This window comes from Somniosus microcephalus, chromosome 14 (assembly GCF_052327205.1).
Source record: "Somniosus microcephalus isolate GS21.2 chromosome 14, FLI_Smic_1.0, whole genome shotgun sequence".
NCBI lineage: Eukaryota > Metazoa > Chordata > Chondrichthyes > Squaliformes > Somniosidae > Somniosus > Somniosus microcephalus.
This window is the reverse complement of record NC_141000.1, coordinates 110,943,078-110,962,039: the sequence shown is the minus strand read 5'-3', so window position 1 is coordinate 110,962,039 and position 18,962 is coordinate 110,943,078. Positions and strand designations below refer to the sequence as shown.

General features: G+C 47.8%; 1 protein-coding gene across 2 annotated transcripts in view; it reads right to left on the bottom strand.

Moving 5' to 3' along the window:
* Positions 1–271: 271 nt before the first annotated feature.
* The window catches only part of LOC147107842 (immunoglobulin superfamily member 5-like), a 95,205-nt gene continuing 76,514 nt past the window's right edge, over positions 272–18,962 (bottom strand). For both annotated transcript variants that reach the window (XM_086007193.1, XM_086007194.1), the window contains exon 9: positions 272–6,749. In XM_086007193.1, the coding sequence (XP_085863319.1) occupies positions 6,639–6,749 (111 nt within the window). In that variant the 3' untranslated portion in view covers positions 272–6,638. The remainder of the gene's footprint in view (positions 6,750–18,962) is intronic.

The window sequence follows — 18,962 nt, the reverse complement described above, 5'->3', positions numbered from 1 at the left end:
TAGCTCTGTATGACCTTGGGCCAGTGGCTGTTCTGATCTTCTGTTCAATTAGTGATGAGCAGACTATTTTTAATTACTTGCTTTTCCCAGTTGAGTATGAAAGATGGTTGGTACCAAGGTGGTCTTATTAGTGCCAATGATGTCCACCTGATGATGAAAAAAATGTAGCAAGTGTTGTATGCACTTTAGGAGTCCCTTCCAACCCATGTCCCTTCAGACTTCAATAACACAGCCTAAGGAGCAATGTCACTAATAACAGAAGGAAGAGGAATAGATTAGTGTTGTTTTTATGATAGAATGAAAACTGTCAGACATTGTACCATTAAGTACATTGATGCTATCACAATCATGATAGAAACCTGCACAGTGTTTGAGGAAAAACACATTTCAAGTAAAAAAGGAACAAAAATATCAATAAATGTGCATACAAAAATATAGTTATCTATAATATATGTATTTGAGAGAATTCCTGTTTGACACAACTACTTCTTGTTTGACATGCCTATTTCCTGCTTGGCATGCCTATTTCCTGTTTGACACAACTACTTCCTGTTTGACATGCCTATTTCCTGTTTGACACACCTACTTCCTGTTTGACATGCCTATTTCCTGTTTGACACACCTACTTCCTGTTTGACATGCCCATTTCCTGTTTGACACACCTACTTCCTGTTTGACATGCCTATTTCCTGTTTGACACACCTACTTCCTGTTTGACACGCCCACTTCCTGTTATCATGATTTCGTGCCCTCCTGTCTCACTTCTTCCTATTCATGTTACCGTGTGATCGGTAACGCCTGCTCTCATGGGATAGGTGGCGCTGTTCCTCTGAGTTCCGTCAGTGCAAGCCTTGAATCCATTTCAGCCACTTTGCTCACTGTGGCATGTTCAGCACACCCCCTCACGTCTGCTTTATCCAAAGTTAGGCTTTTTGATTATAAATCGATGTTTGGCTATATAGTACCCCTCCATAAAAAGGTGATTTTCCCCAGTGTCCGCAGGTAAGAGCAACTAAATAAAGGAGTGCTCCCCGCATTCCTGCAATATGGTAAACAAAATTCCTAAATTAGTGCTTTCTGTCAGCTTTCACGAATAAAAAAAAGGCTTTCCACTACCATGTCACCAGAGTATTTAAATTAATAGGTGAACCCTAGTCAGCTCACATGAGCCCCTCATTTTCTGTGAAAATATCCCATTTCTTTCAACGTAGAAGTAAGTTTCCTTCTATTGAAGCCATTTTATTTCTATTTCTTCTCATTGCTCAACTTTCCCGGACTGTGGGTGTGTCTTGCCTGACTCCCATTTTTCCCCTTCCCTCCCCCCCTACCCCACTCTTCTCCACCATCTCCGTTCTCTGGATTCAAGCCTACATTCATTCAATTGCAGTATCCTGCCTGGAGCTGGGGCACTGAGAATGTATTTTCTCCCCCTCTCTCCCGTGTTGCCTAATGTTTCTCTCCACTGGATTGAAGCCAACTTGGATCAAATGGCAAAGATTATTTTCCCCTTGATCTCCATTTCAAATCATCCCCTAGGGTCCCATTTATTTCATCTTATTTACCAAGGCCTGTATGTCTGCTGCTCCACCTTGACCCACCGGTGGTCCCTGCTGCTATCAACACCCCCCACCCCAACCCACCACCCCTTTACCATCTACTTCATTATCATCTCCAATTCAAGAAAAACAACCATTTCTCAAATGGCCTCCCATACTGTAGCTTTCCTCTTATTCACCATTCCTCTATCATAATTATCTTATATCACTTTTGTCCTATTCTTAACGTATCTTTTACAGCATTCAGGGACATTTAATTTGCTACAACAAAAGTAAAATACTGCAGATGCTGGAAATCCGAAATAACAACAGAAAATGCTGGAAAAACTCAGCAGGCCAGGCAACATCCGTGGAGAGAAATTAGAGCTGACGTTTCGGGTCGAAACCCTTTTTCAAAACTGGAAAGGAAATAAAATAGATTGAAGGTAGGGCTGAGATAGGACAAAAGAAGTAAAAGAGACATTAAGAGGTATTCAAAACCAGACGAGATGGTAATAGGCCAGTGGAGACAAAAGACGGCTGAGATTAGGTGTGAAGTGTACTGGCAGGATAAGAGACAGCTGCCATGTGGGAGAGAGAAAAAAAAGGAAAGGTGGGGGGGAAAAAGACCCAAAACAAAGGGGTGGAAAAAAATATAAGTAAAAATATAATAGGGGCCGAGGTTATGATCTGAAATTGTTGAACTAGATGTTGAGTCCGGAAGGCTGCAGAGTGCCTAATCGGAAGATGAGCTGCTGTTTCTCATGAAAATGCTGGAGATACTCAGCAGGTCAGGCAGCATCTGTGGAGAGAGAAACAGAGTTAACGTTTCAGGTCAATGACCCTTCGTCAGAACTGGAAAAAGTTGGAGATGTAACAGGTCTTTAAGCAAGTGTAGGGGCAGGGAAAGGGGGGAGGGGAGGAAAGAACAAAAGGGAAGGTCTGTGATAGGGTGGAAGGCAGGAGAGATTAAATGACAAAAGGGATGATGGTGCGAGGCAAAAGGAGATGGTGATGGGACAAGTTAAGAAACAAAAGATGGCTCTTGATGAAGTGTAAATGGCGCTGGCAGAATGATCGACAGCTGCCATGTGAGAGATAGAAAAAAAAAATGGAAAAAAAGATAGGGGCAGAGGTTATGGTCTGAAATTGTTGAACTCTGTGTTGAGCCTAGAAGGCTGTAAAGTGCCTAATCGAAAGATGAGCTGCTGTTCCTCGAGCTTACGCTGAGCTTCATTGGAACAGTGCAGGAGACTGAGGACGGTGAGGTCAGAGTGTGAGTGGAGCAGAGAATTAAAGTGACAGGCAACCGGAAGCTCGGGGTCACCCTTACAGACTGAACGGAGGTGTTCCGCAAAGTGGTCACCCAATCTGCGTTTGGTCTCCCCAATGTAGAGGAGTCCGCATCGTGAGCAGCGAATACAGTATACTAAATTGCAAGAAGCACAAGTAAATCACTGTTACTTTGCTGTTTTGATAGAAAACAACAATAACTTGCATTTTTATAGTGCCTTTAACATAGAAAAAACATTTCCTGAGGCGCTTCACAGAGGCATCGCGAGAAAAATCAATGCCAAACCAAAGAAGGAGATATTGGGAGGAGTGACCATAAAACTGGGTCGAGGAGGCGGGTCTTCAGGACGTCCTTAAAGGAGGAGAGGGAAGTGGAGAGGTGGAGGGGTTAAGGGAAGGAATTTCAGAGCATGGGGCCTAGGTAGCTGAAGTCACGGCCAGTAGTGTGGGGAAGGGAGAGGGAATGAACACGTTCTGCGAGGGTTGTGGGACTGAAGGAGGGAGATAGGGATTTAAACACAAGGAGGAGAATTTTAGATTTTTGGCTTTGGGAGAGCAGGAGCCAATATAGGACAGCGTAGATAGGGGTGATGGGTGAGGGTCACTTGGTGCGGGGTAGCATATGGGCGGCAGCATTTTGAACGAGCTGAAGTCTATGGTGGGCGGAGAATCAGAGGCTAGAGAGGAGAGCATTGGAATAGTCAAGTCTGGAGGTGACATGGATGAGGGAATTTCTTTAATACTAAAATAGTTTCAGGTAAAGACTCAGCTGCCTCAGCTACTTGCCTTACCAAATGGCGCTATTAATATTTAAAAAAACATTTAAGAACAAAGGAAGTAAGAGCAGGAGTAGGCTTTTTGCCCCCTCGAGCCAGCTCCGCCATTCAATAAGATCATGGCTGATCTGATCTTGGCCTCAACTCCACTTTCCCGCCTGCTCCCCATAACCCTTGACTCCCCTGTTGCTCAAATATATGTCAATCTCCGCCTTGAATATATTCAATGACTCCGCCTCTACAGCTCTCTGGGGTAAAGAATTCCAAAGATTCACGACCCTCTGAGAGAAGAAATTCCTCCTCATCTCCGTCTTAAATGGGCGACCCCTTATTCTGAAACTATGCCCGCTAGTTCTAGATTCCCCCACGCGGGGAAACATCCTCTCAGCATCTACCCTTGTCAAGTCCCCTCAGAATCTAAACTAATCAAACTCATGTCCTACCAATTAACATTCATGGATTCACAGTCAGCAGCGTTTTGCTAGTATATAAAAGATGTTTATTAACCAGCAGGAAATACGGGTGCAGCAACAAGAACAAAAAAAAAGGCATTCCGTAGTCAAGCTGTCTGAAGTGCTCACGAACGGCAAGAGGCTAGGGGGAAAAATTTGTTAGCGACCATTTTGGGTCGTTAACATCGCCTGGGCGCTAAATTATGCGCCCGACCAAAAATAGCGCCGGCAATCACTAAATTCAGTTTTAGCGCCCCAAGAGGGAGGTGGAGCGCTAATTGAAGTGTTCCACTTCCTTCTTAGAGCGCTAACCCTAAATATCAGCGTTCTGCAGCGCTATGCACTGGGCCACGTGGCGCTGCCACTTGGAAGGGCACTTCCCCTCATTAAAGGGGAGGGCCCAAGCCCACAACTCTGCGGGGCTCTACCTGGACCACCGGGGAGCAGGGTGCCGTGTTAGCAACCTGGCACACACGAGGAGTGCTGAACTGTCAGATCGCGGCACGGACTCCAAATTCAAAGACGCAATGGACCACAACAATAGGTTGGTCATTTTTTTTGTCCCCGCCCGTCACCTCCCCTCTACTTACCACCCCCACGAGCCTCCTGCCGCTCCATTCCCGCCCCCTGAATCGGTCGCTGTCATCATCCGCCGCAGATTCAGGAGGCGCAGGCCAATTTTGCAGGTGGGGCGAAAACGGGGCTTTGCGCACGATGATGACATCGCCATCGCCTGTGCAGCAGAGCGAGGCATTACTGGTTGCCATGGCTAAATTTAGCGGGCGTCGTTAGCGGCGCTGCACCGGGCAAAAGGTTGTTTGCGCCCTGTTAACGCTAACGCGAGGCAGTAACAGGAGGCGCAAATGCACCGAATTTCTAGCCCTAACTCTCTGAACACAGAATCAACGGGATAAATTTTCATCTCCACTGCCCGGGGGGGGAGGGGGGGGTGGGGGTGGGGAGTCGGGTAATCTGATGGAGCCAATCGCATGCCTTTTGGAACAGGGGAGTTCTCCCCGGTGTAACAACAGAAAATGCTGGAAAAACTCAGTAGGTCAGGCAACATCTGTGGAGAGAAATTTGAGTTGGCGTTTCGGGTCGAAACCCTTTTTCAAAACTGGAAAGAAAATAAAATTGATCGAAGGCAGGGCTGCGATCGAACAAAGGAAGTAAAAGAGACAATAAAAGGTATTCGAAACCGGACGAGATGGTAATAGGCCGGTGGAGACAAAAGGCAGCTGAGATTAGGTGTGAAGTGTACTGGCAGGTAAGAGACAGCTGCCAGGTGGGAGAGAGAAACAAAAGGAAAGGGGGGGGGTGGGGGGGGGGGGGAAAGGAAGACCCAAAACAAAGGGGTGGAAAAAATTATAAGTAAAAAAGTAATAGGGGCCGAGGTTATGATCTGAAATTGTTGAACTCGATATTGAGTCCGGAAGGCTGCAAAGTGCCTAATCGGAAGATGAGGTGCTGTTCCTCGAGTTTACGTTGAGCTTCCGTGGAACAATACAAGAGGCCAAGGACGGTGAGGTCCGAGTGGGAATGGAGCAGTGAATTAAAGTGACAGGCGACCGGAAGCTCGGGGTCACCCTTACGGACTGAACGGAGGTGTTCCGCAAAGCGGTCACCCAATCTGCGTTTGGTCTCCCCGGTGTCCTGGCTTATACCTATCCCTCAATCCACATCACTGAAACAGATTATCTGGTCATTATTTCATCGCTGTCTGTGGGAGCTTGCTGTGCGCCAATTGGCATTTCTTGCCTTACAACAGTGACTACGCCTCAAAACATACTTCATTGGCTGTAAAGCGCATTGGGACGTCCTGAGGTTGTGAAAGGCGCTATAGAAATGCAGGTTCTTTCTTTAAAAATCTGGATTCAACAGAATGAAAACCGGGCGGGTTCTAGAAAGGATGAGCGTTCCGTTCTGCCGGGTTGCAGCCCCGGGGCTGAAGGCAGCCAACGTTGCAGGTTTTTTGCAGTATTTTTTGTCACGGTGATAAATAGGGTATGTGGTTTGAAACTCAGTGGCAGGGTTGTACGGACACCTGAATTTACAGATGGAGCAGAATGAGATGGCTTTTTGTTCTTCTTATGTTCGACTGGAGAAAGTTCCAGCTTGTCCGTGACCTGAGAGATAGGCAGTCTGACAACGCGGAGGTGACTGTGCGGAATTGAAGCTGGGGGTGGCGGTGCAACATTGACCTCAATCTCTTTTATTGGCACTGTTGCATGGTGGCTCAGGAGCAATTTAAATAAATGATACTCCCAAGTGCACGAGCAATAAGAAAAAGCAAGCCCTTCATTTGAAAAAAATTTCTTGTGGGAGAGGAAAGAAATCCCCAACCTTGAGTTTAATTTCATTTATATCAAATTGCCGCAGTACGCACAGCTTTGATCAATCTCACACAGTCTGGAACTCAACCTCATTCAGCCAATCAATCTTTTCCCAATTAAGGAGTGACTCTTGCCGTCAGAGACTCTTAAAATTCAAAAATGCTTGCATGTAGTTATGATTTCTAGTGTAAAAAAACACTAAATCGAGCCATAAAATGTACAAATTCCTGGAAGGCACAGTCCCTCTGGTCAAACAGCAGTCACGTGTCTGGTTTTCCGTGGGTAAATGGGAAAGTCCATCATGTATTGATTTAATGTTGCCTGCTGTCTTCCAGGATTACTGGCTGGAACCGCTGCTGTCTGTTTGAAGCAGAGAAAAGACACAGTTAAATCCTAACTAAGGCTTGTACAGACTGATTGCATTCAAGGGGTAAATTTCCCACGTACTTGCCTTAAGAGGGCGGTGCAACGAAGGTTCACTAGATCAATTCCTGGGTTGAAAGGGCTGTCCTTTGAGGAGAGATTGAGTAGAATGGGCCTATACTCTCTGGAGTTTAGAAGAATGAGAGGTGATCTCATTGAAACATACAAAATTGTTAGAGGGCTTGACAGGGTAGATGCTGAGAGGCTGTTTCCCCTGGCTGGGGAGTCTAGAACCAGGGGTCAGGATAAGGGGTCAGCCGAGATGAGGAAAAATTTCTTCACTCAGAGGGTTGTGAATCTTTGGGATTCTCTACCCCAGGGGGCCGTGGATGCTCGGTCGATGAGAATATTCAAGACTGAGATCCATAGATTTTTTTTGGCACTAAAGAAATCAAGGGATATGGGGGTAGGGCTTGAAAGTGGAGTTGATGTAGAAGTTCAGCCGGGATCTTATTGAATGGCGGAGCAGGCTCGAGGGGCCATATGGCCTACTCCTGCTCTTAGAAACATACAAAAATAGGCCCTTCGAGCCTGCTCCGCCATTCAATATGATCATGGCTGATCCTCTATCTCAATACCATATTCCAGCTCTCTCCCCATACCCCTTCAAGCCTTTTGTGTCTAGAAATCTATCTATCTCCTTCTTAAATGGATTCAGTGACTTGGCCTCCACAGCTTTCTGTGGTAGAGAATGCCACAGATTCACCACTCTCTGAGTGAAGACATTTCTTCTCATCTCAGTCCTAAATGTCTTACCCCGTATCCCAAGACTGTGACCCCTCGTTCTAGACCCCCGGGGGAAACATCCTCCCTGCATCCAGTCTGTCTAGCCCTGTCAGAATTTTATACGTTTCAGTGAGATCCCCTCTCATTCTTCTAAACTCTAGTGAATACAAGCCTAGTCGATCAAATCTCTCCTCATACAACAGTCCTGCCATCCCAGGAATCAGTCTGGTGAACCTTTGTTGCACTCCCTCTATGGCAAGTATATCCTTTCTTAGGTAAGGAGACCAAAACTGCACACAGTACTCCAGGTGTGGTCTCACCAAGGCCCTGTATAACTGTAGTAAGACAGCCTTGCTCCTGTACTCAAATCCCCTTGCAATGAAGGCCAACATACCATTTGCTTTCCTAACTGCTTGCTGCACCTGCATGTTTGCGTTCAGTGACTGCTGTACAAGGACATCCAGGTCCCTCTGTACATCAACATTTCCCAATCTATCACCATTTAAATAATACTCTGTCTTTCTGTTTTTCCTACCGAAGTGGATAACTTTACATTTATTGGCCTAGAAATTCGGTATGGCCCCGCCAGGTCTTTTGCGCCCGAAATTTTGCGCCCGCCAGGATTCCCGTAGCGCCCGCCTAAAATTCAGTTGCGATGGGCCAAGACGGCGGCGGGCGCTATTGCAGGGTTTGGCCACCTCGCTAGGGGCGATGAATGTCACTTTCAGGCGTCCAGCTCCCGCTGCGGCACCCGATGCGGTGCGGCAGGCTGGGGTACTGCAGGCCTCCTCCTTCTCTTAAGGAGGAGCTGCCTGCAGCCGTCAGATCACCGGTGGATTCCCCCGGCAAATGAGCCCGGCACCACGGAGAAGTGCCGGGCTCGCGGGACTCAGACATCAATGCCGCGGGGGGGTGGTGCAGGAGTCCGGGGAGGGAGGTGCGGGCAGGCGGCCGCCGGGAAAGCGGCCGGCCGCCGCTCCACCTTTATGCGCCGGCCTTTCGAAGCTGCAAGACCCCGTTTCACAAACGCTCTTTGCGGCTGCCACGGGCGAGGCGGCCGCAACTGAATTTGGCCATCGGGCCGGAATAGCATTGCAACCGGGACGCTGCGCACACCGATGACGTCATCGGTGCCGGCGCGGCGCTACCGGCTAACGCCGATGTTAGGGTCCATCTGAATTTCGGGCGATAAAAAACTTCAGGCGCAAACCACTTTATAGCCAATAAGTGGGCGCAAACGCGACTGAATTTCTAGGCCATTATTTCTTATGTTCCTATTTTCTTATGTTCTGAGCTGGGAAACCTCACCCCTTGCCAAAGTACATCTGTGGCAGGTGCACCCACAAGTTTCCCAATTTGATGGAAACAGATGAGGCTCCTTGTCAATAGCATGGACTTGGAAAAGACCATAAGAACATAAGAAATAGGAGCAGTAGTAGGCCATTCGGCCCTTCGAGCCTGCTCCACCATTCAATGAGATCATGGCTGATCTTCTGCCTCAACTCCATTCACCGGCCCTATCGCCATATCCCTTGATGCCCTTACTAGTCAGAAATCTATCGACTTCTGTTTTGAATATACCCAATGACTGAGTCTCCACAGTCCTCTGGGGTAGAGAATTCCAAAGATTCACCACCCTTCTGTGTGAAGAAATTTCTTCTCATCTCAGTCCTGAATGGCCTACCCCTTATCTTGAGGCTGTGGCCCCTGGTTCCAGACTCCCCAGCCAAGGGAAACATTCTCCCAGCATCCACCCTATCAAGCCCTGTAATAATTTTGTATGCTTCAATGAGATCCCCTCTCATTCCTCTGAATTCAAGAGAATACAGGCCTAGTTTACTCAATCTCTTCTCATATGACAGTCCTGCCATCCCAGGAATCAATCTCGTGAACCTTCGTTGCACTCCCTCTATGGCAAGTATATCCTTCCTTAGGTAAGGAGACCAAAATTGTACAAAGTACTCCAGGTGTGGTCTCACCAAGGCCCTATATAATTGGAGTAAGACTTTACTCCTGTACTCAAAACCTCTTGTAATGAAGGCCAGTGTACCATTTGCCTTCCAATAGCTTGCTGAACCTGCACATTCACTTTCAGTGACTCATGTACAAGGACACCCAGGTCCCTTTGAGCATCTGCATTCCCCAATCTTTCACCATTTAGGCAATACTCTACCTTTCTGCTTTTTCTACCAAAGTGGATAACTTCACATTTATCCACCCATCTGCCATGTTCTCGCCCACTCACTGAGCCTGTCGAGATCCCCTGAAGCCTCTTCACATCTTCTTCGCAACTGACACTGCCACCTAGCTTTGTATCATCAGCAAATTTAGAAATGTTACATTTAGTCCCCTCATCCAAATCATTGATATAGATTGTGACTAGCTGGGGCCCAAGAACCGATCCTTGCGGTACCCCACTAGTCACAACCTGCCATCCTGAAAAAGACCCGTTTATCCCTACTCTTTGTTTTCTGTCTGTTAACCAATTCTCAATCCATGCTAGAATATTACCCCCAATTCCATGTGCCCTAATTTTGTCCACCAACCTCTTGTGTGGGACCTTATCGAAGGCCTTCTGAAAATCCAGATACACCACATCTACCAGTTCCCCTTTGTTTACTCCACTAGTTACATCCTCAAAGAACTCCAATAGGTTTGTCAAACAGGATTTCCCTTTCATAAATCCATGTTGACTCTGCCCAATCTTACTATTCGTTTCTAAGTGCCCAGTTATTGCATCCTTTAAAATAGATTCCAGCATTTTCCCAACTACTGATGTGAGGCTAACAGGTCTGTAGTTCCCCGTTTTCTCTCTCCCTCCTTTCTTAAATAGCAGGGTTACATTTGCTATCCTCCAATCTGCAGGAACCGTTCCAGAATCTATAGAATTTTGGAAGATGACAACCAATGCGTCCACTATCACAATGGCCACCTCTTTCAAAACCCTAGGATGTAGGTCATCCGGTCCTTGGGATTTGTTGACTTTTAGTCCCATTAATTTTGCTAGTACTGTTTTTTAACTAATAATAATTTCTTTAAGTTCCTCATTCACATCACACCATTGGTTTTCTCGTATTTCTGGGAGATTTTTTGTGTCTTCCTCCGTGAAGACAGAAACAAAGTATTTATTTAATTTCTCTGCTATTTCCTCATTCCCCATTATAAATTCTCCCATCTCTGACTGTAAAGGACCTACATTTACCTTCGCCATTCTTTTCCTTTTCACATACCTATAGAAGCTTTTACAATCCACTTTTATATTTTTCGCTAATTTGTGCTCATATTCCATTTTCCCTTTCTTTATCAATTTCTTGGTCCCCCTTTGCTGATTTCTAAAAAGATCCCAATCCTCAGGCTGACCGCTTTTTCTGGCAACTTTATAAGCTTCCTCCTTTGACTTAAAAGTAGCTCTATAGAGTCAAATATTTTAATATTTATTTATTCTCAGAGCGTGGGCATTGCTGGCAATTTATTGCCGATCCCTAGTTGCCCTGAGAAGATGGCGATGGGCCTTCTGTGCCTCTTCAATGTCCCCCAGCCCACGCTTTACTGTCCTCCAACTCTGGGCTCCGGTGTATCTCCCTCTTCGGGCATTCTTCACTTGGTATCAGAGCTTTCAACTGTCTTGGTCCCACCTCTTCACCTTGCTACTTCATACCCTGCCTTTAGAACCTCAAAACCAACCCTTTTCATTGTGCCTTTGCCCAATTCTCCTAATTCTTCTACCATCGGGCCATTTTCCCTTGAATGAAGTGCCTTGGAATATTTTATTATAACAAAGGTGTTCTACAAGTTTATTACTACCACTACTCTGTCTAGCTCAAAGCCTAAAATGGGTAGACGTAAATTAGTGAAAAAGCAAACAATGTGTTATTTAAGGACTGTGAAAGCCTCACCAATCCTGAAAAAGCCATGCGAATCCTGAGCCAATTAGAACAGTGGTTGGTCATACGAGGGAAGGGTCAGATTTAGACACACGGGCGGACTCTTAACCCCCGAACCTCACTCACCCGTCGTGGGTTGGGTAAAAATGCAAAACCCATCCCGACCCGCCTACTTCTGCTTTTAACTGCTGCAGGTTTGGGAGTGTCTGAGTAAACCGCTCTGGAGAGGCGGGTCAATAATTATAATATTTAAATGAGTCTCTGTTCCTCAGATTTTGGGAGCTATTTGAATTTAACGGCTACAGGCCGGGTTTCCCAGAGCTCGGGAAACCCGGCAGCTGAAGGGAGGTTGGTAGCTGCCGGATCTAGCAGGTAAGTGCTTTTCCAGCACTGCTTGTGGATCAGGAGGAGCAGGAGTGCTTCCCCCCCAGGCCCCCTCAAGCAAATCTTCGGTCGCAATCTCTCCTTCCCCACGACCAGCCGACACAGACCCCAGCAAACTCTTCCCCCACCTCCATGATCTCTTTCCCCCGGCGATCTCGCCCTCCCTCCACCCTCGCTCCAGCGCTCCTACCCTCCCCCTCCCCCCACCAACCCCCAATCTTCTTCGGTTGCCGGAGAGGGGGGGGGGCGTCCCCAATTGTCCCCAGCTGCGGCCTTCTACCGCAGGCTTTCCCAGCCTTCAATCTGGCCGGCTACCAGGCTAGGAAACGGAGTCAAAAAAATGCTAATGAGGCCCTGCCATTAAATTCAGCAGGACCTCTGTCTTCCCTGGCCGCAGACACACGTCCCGCTCCCTCCCCGCCTCCCTGTAAGTATCGGGGCCATCTGCACAGTACCGAGAAAAGTTTACAGCACAGAGGACTTTTAGGCCTAAATAATGGGCGCAACAACCATTGTTAACTATTTCGTAGTACAGCAGGAGCTCCATTTAAGGTCATTGGCAAAAGAACCAGAAGCGACATGAGGAAAAAAAAATTTAGGCAAGAAGCTGTATGATCCGGCATGCACTGCCTGAAAGGGTGGTGGAAGCTGATTCAAAAGGGAACTTGCAGGGATATGGGAAAGAACAGGGAAATGGGACACATTGAGCAGCTCTTTCAAAGAGCCGGCACAGGCACTATGGGCCGAATGGCCTTCTCCTGTACTGTATCATTCTATGATTCTATGATTCCAGGAAAGGAAACTTTGGGAGTACAAAGAACATTGGAGGTGCACTTCTCACAGAACTGGGCTACACAGAAGATCAGAGAAGCCTTTAAGCCACAAGGGCCTAGAAATTCAGTGGGCTGTGCCACCCGTTAGCGCCTTAAGAGGGCGCTAAGTGGGTCGGAAGTCACTGGCCACGCCTCCCGCTAAATTCAGCGGGACGCTAATGGCGGCGCTAGCCGTTAGCGCTGCGCCGCTACCGATGACGTCATCGGTGTGCGCAGCGCCCTGCTAATGCCCCGATCGCGATATTTAGATGCGCCCCCTGCTTTAATGCCGGGCGCTATTTGCAACCGGTTCAGGGGGGCCTACCTGCGGCGGTAGAGGCGCTAATTAAAGGAGAGGTGTGGGGCGGCCATTTTTTTTGCTGGCCGCCTGCCAGCACACCTCCGCGCTGCCGTCCCCGGCCTCCTGAGCCCGCCCCCCCCCCCCCCCACCGCGGAGTGCCGACTGCGTTCCAAGAGCCCGGCACTTCTCCTCGGTGCCGGGCTCTTTTGCTGGCACTCGCAATCCTCGATCACGCTGCACAAGGCACCTCCCCTTTAAGAAGGGGAGGAAGGCCTGCAGTACCACAGCGCACCATGCCGCAGCGTGTGGCGCTGCGGCACGTTGCGCAGCGATATTCAGCTGCAGCGCCCCAAGAGGGATGCGGGGCGCCTCCAGTAGCGCCGCGCTTCCCTCTGGGGCGCGCAAACTGAATTTCCGGCGGGCGGCCACGACTGCTTCCGGGGCACTACTTTTTGCGTCCTGGCGAGGCTGGCGCCCCAAACGGGGCTATAGTGAATTTCTAGGCCAAGGAGTTTCAAGGCACCTACAGCGAGCATGGCAGACATCAGTTGCTATGCTGTCCATTGCTGCATTATGCAGGTAACACCCACCAACCACACACATAGACCACTGACATTAGGAGTAGGAGCGCCTGCTGAGAGGCAGCGATGAATGGTGTTGCATGCACCCTATGTTTCCAGCAGCGATGTGAAGACGGCACTAGTGGCCCTGTTGTCATGAAGACCAAGAGCCACACTGGTCATGATCTTGAGCGAGGGAGCAAACGGAGATCGATCGGAAGAGATTGGCGGGCTAAACAATCTTTTCATGATTTATACTCGTTAAGTGGGTAATTATGCTGATTGAAATCGTGAAAAGAAAATGATTGCAAGTGCATTGTGACAAGTCAGTTTCCAGTCATTCTTACTGAAGAAATCGTCTGCAATAAATTTGTAAATAATGCTATTTTTAGTCAGTTTTAATGGGGCCATTGACACCCACTAAAATTGATAGAAGTGGCATTTATTAACTTTTATGTACCGAGGAAAATATATTCCATAGTAATTAGAATTCACAGACTTCACTAAAGATGGGAAGTCACTATTTTATATTACAATAAATACAACATAGAACATAAGAAATAGGTGCAGGAGTAGGCCATTCGGCCCCTCGATCCTGCTCCACCATTCAATGAGATCATGGCTGATCTTCGAACTCAACTCCACTTTCCCGTCCGATCCCCATATCCCTTGATTCCCCATGAGTCCAAAAATCTATCGCTCTCAGCCTTGAATATACTCAACGACTCAACATCCACAGCCCTCTGGGCTAACCAGATTACATTAGCCCTGTAATCTGGATAACCCCACACTAAATTGAGGTGCCACGAGTCAGCCTGCCTCCATTAGTGCCACTCCAAAACCACCAAGGATTGTGTGAGGGGCCATGGCTGACTCTCCCACTAATGTTCCCTCCCTCTCTGTGGGAAAGCATCAGGCATCCATTTGACAGCATGATTGAAATCGGGTGTGGAAGAGTCTGGCAGACTTCAGGTATAAGCCCATGGTGGAATGTGCTGGGCCTTCAACACATTGTGGCACTGACGCTTTAACCCAGGGGTGTCCAAGCACTTTGTCTTCATGGACCTCATTAATGAAACTTAACTGGACCAGCCACATAAATACTGTGGCAACAAGAGCAGGTCAGAGGCTGGGTATTCTGCAGCAAGTTTCTCACCTCCTGACTCCCCAAAGACTTTCCACCATCTACAAGGCACAAGTAAAGTGTCATGGAATATTCCCCGCTTGCCTGGATGAGTGCAGCTCCAACAACACTCAAGAAGCTCGACACCATCCAGGACAAAGCAGCCCGCTTGATTGGCACCCCATCCACCACCTTAAACATTCACTCCCTCCACCACCGGTGTACCGTGGCTGCAGTGTGTACCATCTACAAGATGCACTGCAGCAACTCGCCAAGGCTTCTTCGGCAGCACCTCCCAAAGCCGCAACCTCTACCACCTAGAAGGACAAGGGCAGCAGGTGCATGGGAACACCACCACCTGCAAGTTCCCCTCCAAGTCACGCACCATCCTGACTTGGAAGTATATCGCCATTCCTTCATCGTCACTGGGTCAAAATCCTGGAACTCCCTACCTAACAGCACTGTGGGAGTACCCGCACCACACGGACTGCAGCGGTTCAAGAAGGCGGCTCACCACCACCTTCTCAAGGGAAATTAGGAATGGGCAATAAATGCTGGCCTTGCCAGCAACACCCGCATCCCATATACGAATTTTTTTTAAATGACCAACATGGAAGCATGGGGAGGGGAACCTATGAAGTCCATGTTCCCATTAATTTTATATCCCTCAAGCAGCTGATACTAGAGTCAATCTACCAATGAAGCAACATCGCTAAGAACAGTCTACAAAGTTCAAACAGGAAATAATAAATGTATAAACACAAATAACAATGAAAGATTTCCATTTGTGCGACACCTTTCTGATCCTCAGGTCATCCCAAAGCACTTCACAGACAAGTAATTATTTTTGATGTATAATCACCCTAATTATGGAGACAAGCAGGCCTGCCAATTTCTACACGCCAAAGTCCTCCAAACAGCAATAAGATGAATGACCAGTTTTGACTGAGGGGATAAATGTTGGCCAGGACACCCTCCTACCGTTTGAATAATGCCATGGGATCTTTTACACCCACCTGACCAGGCAGACGGGACTTCGGTTTAACGTCTCATCCAAAAGACGTCACCTCCAATAATGTCGCACCCCCATGAAGTGTCGGTTTAGATTAAGTGCTGAAGTCCAGGGAGTAAGGCTTGACCCCATGATCTTCTGACCCACAGTGAGGGTTGTTATCATTGAGCCAAGGTGACATTTTGAATAGAACGGAGTTGCCTGAGCTGTAAGGGCTTTGATTACCAGGGCTCAGGGCTTTACTTTGTCTGGAGAATACATTTGGCCTGATATTCCCACACAGTTTGTCTGCGTTGTAAATTATAGTATCATAGAAATTTACAGCACAGTAGGAGGCCATTCGGTCCATCGTGTCCGTGCCGGCCGACAAAGAGCTATCCACCCTAATCCCACTTTCCAGCTCTTGGTCCGTAGTCCTATAGGTTACGGCACTTCAAGTGCACATCCAAGTACTTTTTAAATGCGACGAGGGTTTCTGCCTCTACCACCCTTTCAGGCAGTGAGTTCCAGACCCCACCACCCTCTGGGTGAAAAAAGTTCTCCTCAAATCCCCTCTAACCCTTCTACCAATTACTTTAAATCTGTGCCCCCTGATTATAGGCCTCCCTGCTAAGGAAAATAGACCCTTCCTATTCACTCTATCTAGGCCCCTCATAATTTTATTCACCTTTGCTAATGCACAAATTGCCTATTTTCCTGCATTTCACGTTGAATTTCTCACCCTTTCCCACTCAAAGGTTTCAGGAATTCCCAGAGAATGATATTCGATGCAGATTAATGCCTCTTTATGCCCAGTGCACCAACAGAAAATGCCTTGAAATACACAGCAAACCAGTCACCGTCTATAAAGAGGAAAGATAGGCTATTGTTCCAGGTGTAACCCTTCAATCTAACTACTCTGTTTACATGTAAAACATTAACGAAAGAAAGAACTTGCTTTTATATAGCGCCTTTTGAAGTGTAGTCACCGTTGTAATGCAGCAGCCAATTTACACAGAGCAAGCTCCCACAAATAGTAAGCAGATAATGATATTGATGCAGGTTGAGGGATTGATATTGGCCAGGACACCGGGGAGAACTCCCCTGCTCTTCTTCAAAATAGTGCCATGCGATCTTTTACGTCCCCCTGAGAGAGCAGACGGAGCCTCGGTTTAACGACTCATCCGTAAGACGGCACCTCCGACAGTGCAGCACTCCCTCAGCACCGCACTGGAGCGTCAGCCTAGCTTTTTGTGCTCAAGCCCCTGGAGTGGGACTTGAACCCACAACCTTCTGACTCAGAGGGTTACTGATCTGCTGTGTATTTGCAGCATGTTCTATTTTTTTGTTTGATGTCATAATTTTTTTTCTTCTCTTTTTACACTGGATCAATATTGTTATAATTAGAAGGACAGGGGTGCACAATATTATACACTGCCGAACGTTGTTCACTGCTGGAGCTGCTGGAGTGGCGGCTGCAATGTTTAATTCAGTACCCAAACCAGATGGAGGACTTGTACAGGCTCAAGCCCTGGTGTGGCTTTCTATAATTCATCTCAGTGTCCCTGGGCTAGGGAGTGGAGAAAGACAATCAGTCAGGGTTCTGAAATAAAAACAGAAAATGCTGGAGATACTCAGCAGGTCAGGCAGCATCTGTGAAGAGAGAAACAGAGTGAACGTTTCAGGTCGATGACCCTTCGTCAGAACTGGGAAAAAGCAGGAAATGGAACAGGTTTTTAAGCAAGTGAAGAGGCTGGGAGAGGGGGAGGGGATGAAAGAACAAAAGGGAAGGTCTGTGATAGGATGGAAGGCAAGAGAAGTTAAGAGACATTAAGAGATATTCAAGGCAAAAGGAGATGGTAATGGGACAGGTTAAGAAACAAAGGATGGCTCTAGATGAAGAGTAAATTGCGCTGGCAGAATGAAAGACAGCTGCCAGGTGGGAGAGAAGAAAAAACAAGTGTGGATAAATATATATATATATATGATAGGGTCCGAGGTTATGATCTGAAATTGTTGAACTCGATGTTGAGTCCGGAAGGCTGTAAAGTGTCTAATCGAAAGATGAGGTGCTGTTCCTCGAGCTTACGCTGGGCTTCCGTGGAACAATGCAAGCGGCCGAGGACGGTGAGGTCTGAGTGGGAATGGAGCGGTGAATTAAAATGACAGGCGACCGGAAGCTCCCCCTTAAGGACTGAACGGAGGTGTTCCGCAAAGCGGTCACCCAATCTGCGTTTGGTCTCCCCAATGTAGAGGAGTCTGCATCGTGAGCAGCGAATACAGTATACTAAATTGCAAGAAGTACAAGTAAATCACTGCTTCACCTGGAAGGGGTGTTTGGGGCCCTGGACAGTGGGAAGGGGGGAGGTATAAGGGCATGTGTTGCATCTCCTGCGCTTGCACAGGAAGGTGCCGTAGGAAGGGGAAGGGGTGTTGGGGGTGGTAGAGGAGTGGACCAAGGTATCACGGAGCGAGCGGTCCCTTCGGAATGCTAAAAGAGGAGGGGCGGGAAAGATGCGTTTTGTGGTATGATCATGCTGGAGGTGGCGGAAATGGCGGAGGATGATCCGTTGAATGTGGAGGCTGGTGGGGTGAAAGGTGGTTCCGGGAGGGAGGGGCAGGGGTGAGGGCAGAAGTGCGGGAGATAGAACGGACATGGTCAAGGGCCGTGTCAACCACAGTAGAGGGGAATCCTCGGTTGAGGAAAAAGGAAGACATGTCGGAAGCACTGGTATGGAAGGTGGCATCGTCAGAGCAGATGTGGCAGAGACGGAGAAACTGGGAGAATGGAATAGAGTCTTTACAGGAAGCGGGGTGGGAGGAAGTGTAGTCCAGGTAGCTGTGGGGGTCAGTGGGCTTGTAGTGAATGTTAGTCAATAACCTATCCCCAGAGATGGAGACGGAGAAGTCGAGGAAGGGAAGGGAAGGGTTAGAACATAAGAACATAAGAAATAGGAGCAGGAGTAGGCCAATCGGCCCCTCGAGCCTGCTCCGCCATTCAATAAGATCATGGCTGATCTGATCCTAACCGCCAATCCACTATCCCAGAACCATCTCCTGAATCTAACAGAATTAGACACACGAAATAGGAGCAGGATCAGGCTACACGGCCCCTGGGCCCGCTCCGCTACCCACAGGGCCATGACCGATCCGAACCTAGACTCATGTCCAATTTCCTGCCCACTCCCCGTAACCTTTAATTCCCTTTACTTCTAGGAAACTATCTATTTCTGTTTTAAATTTATGTAATGATGTAGCTTCTACAGCTTTTTGGGGCAGCATATTCCATGGACCTACCACCCTCTGAGTGAAGTAGTTCCTCCTCATCTCAGTTTTGAAAGAGCAGCCCCTTATTCTAAGACTATGCCC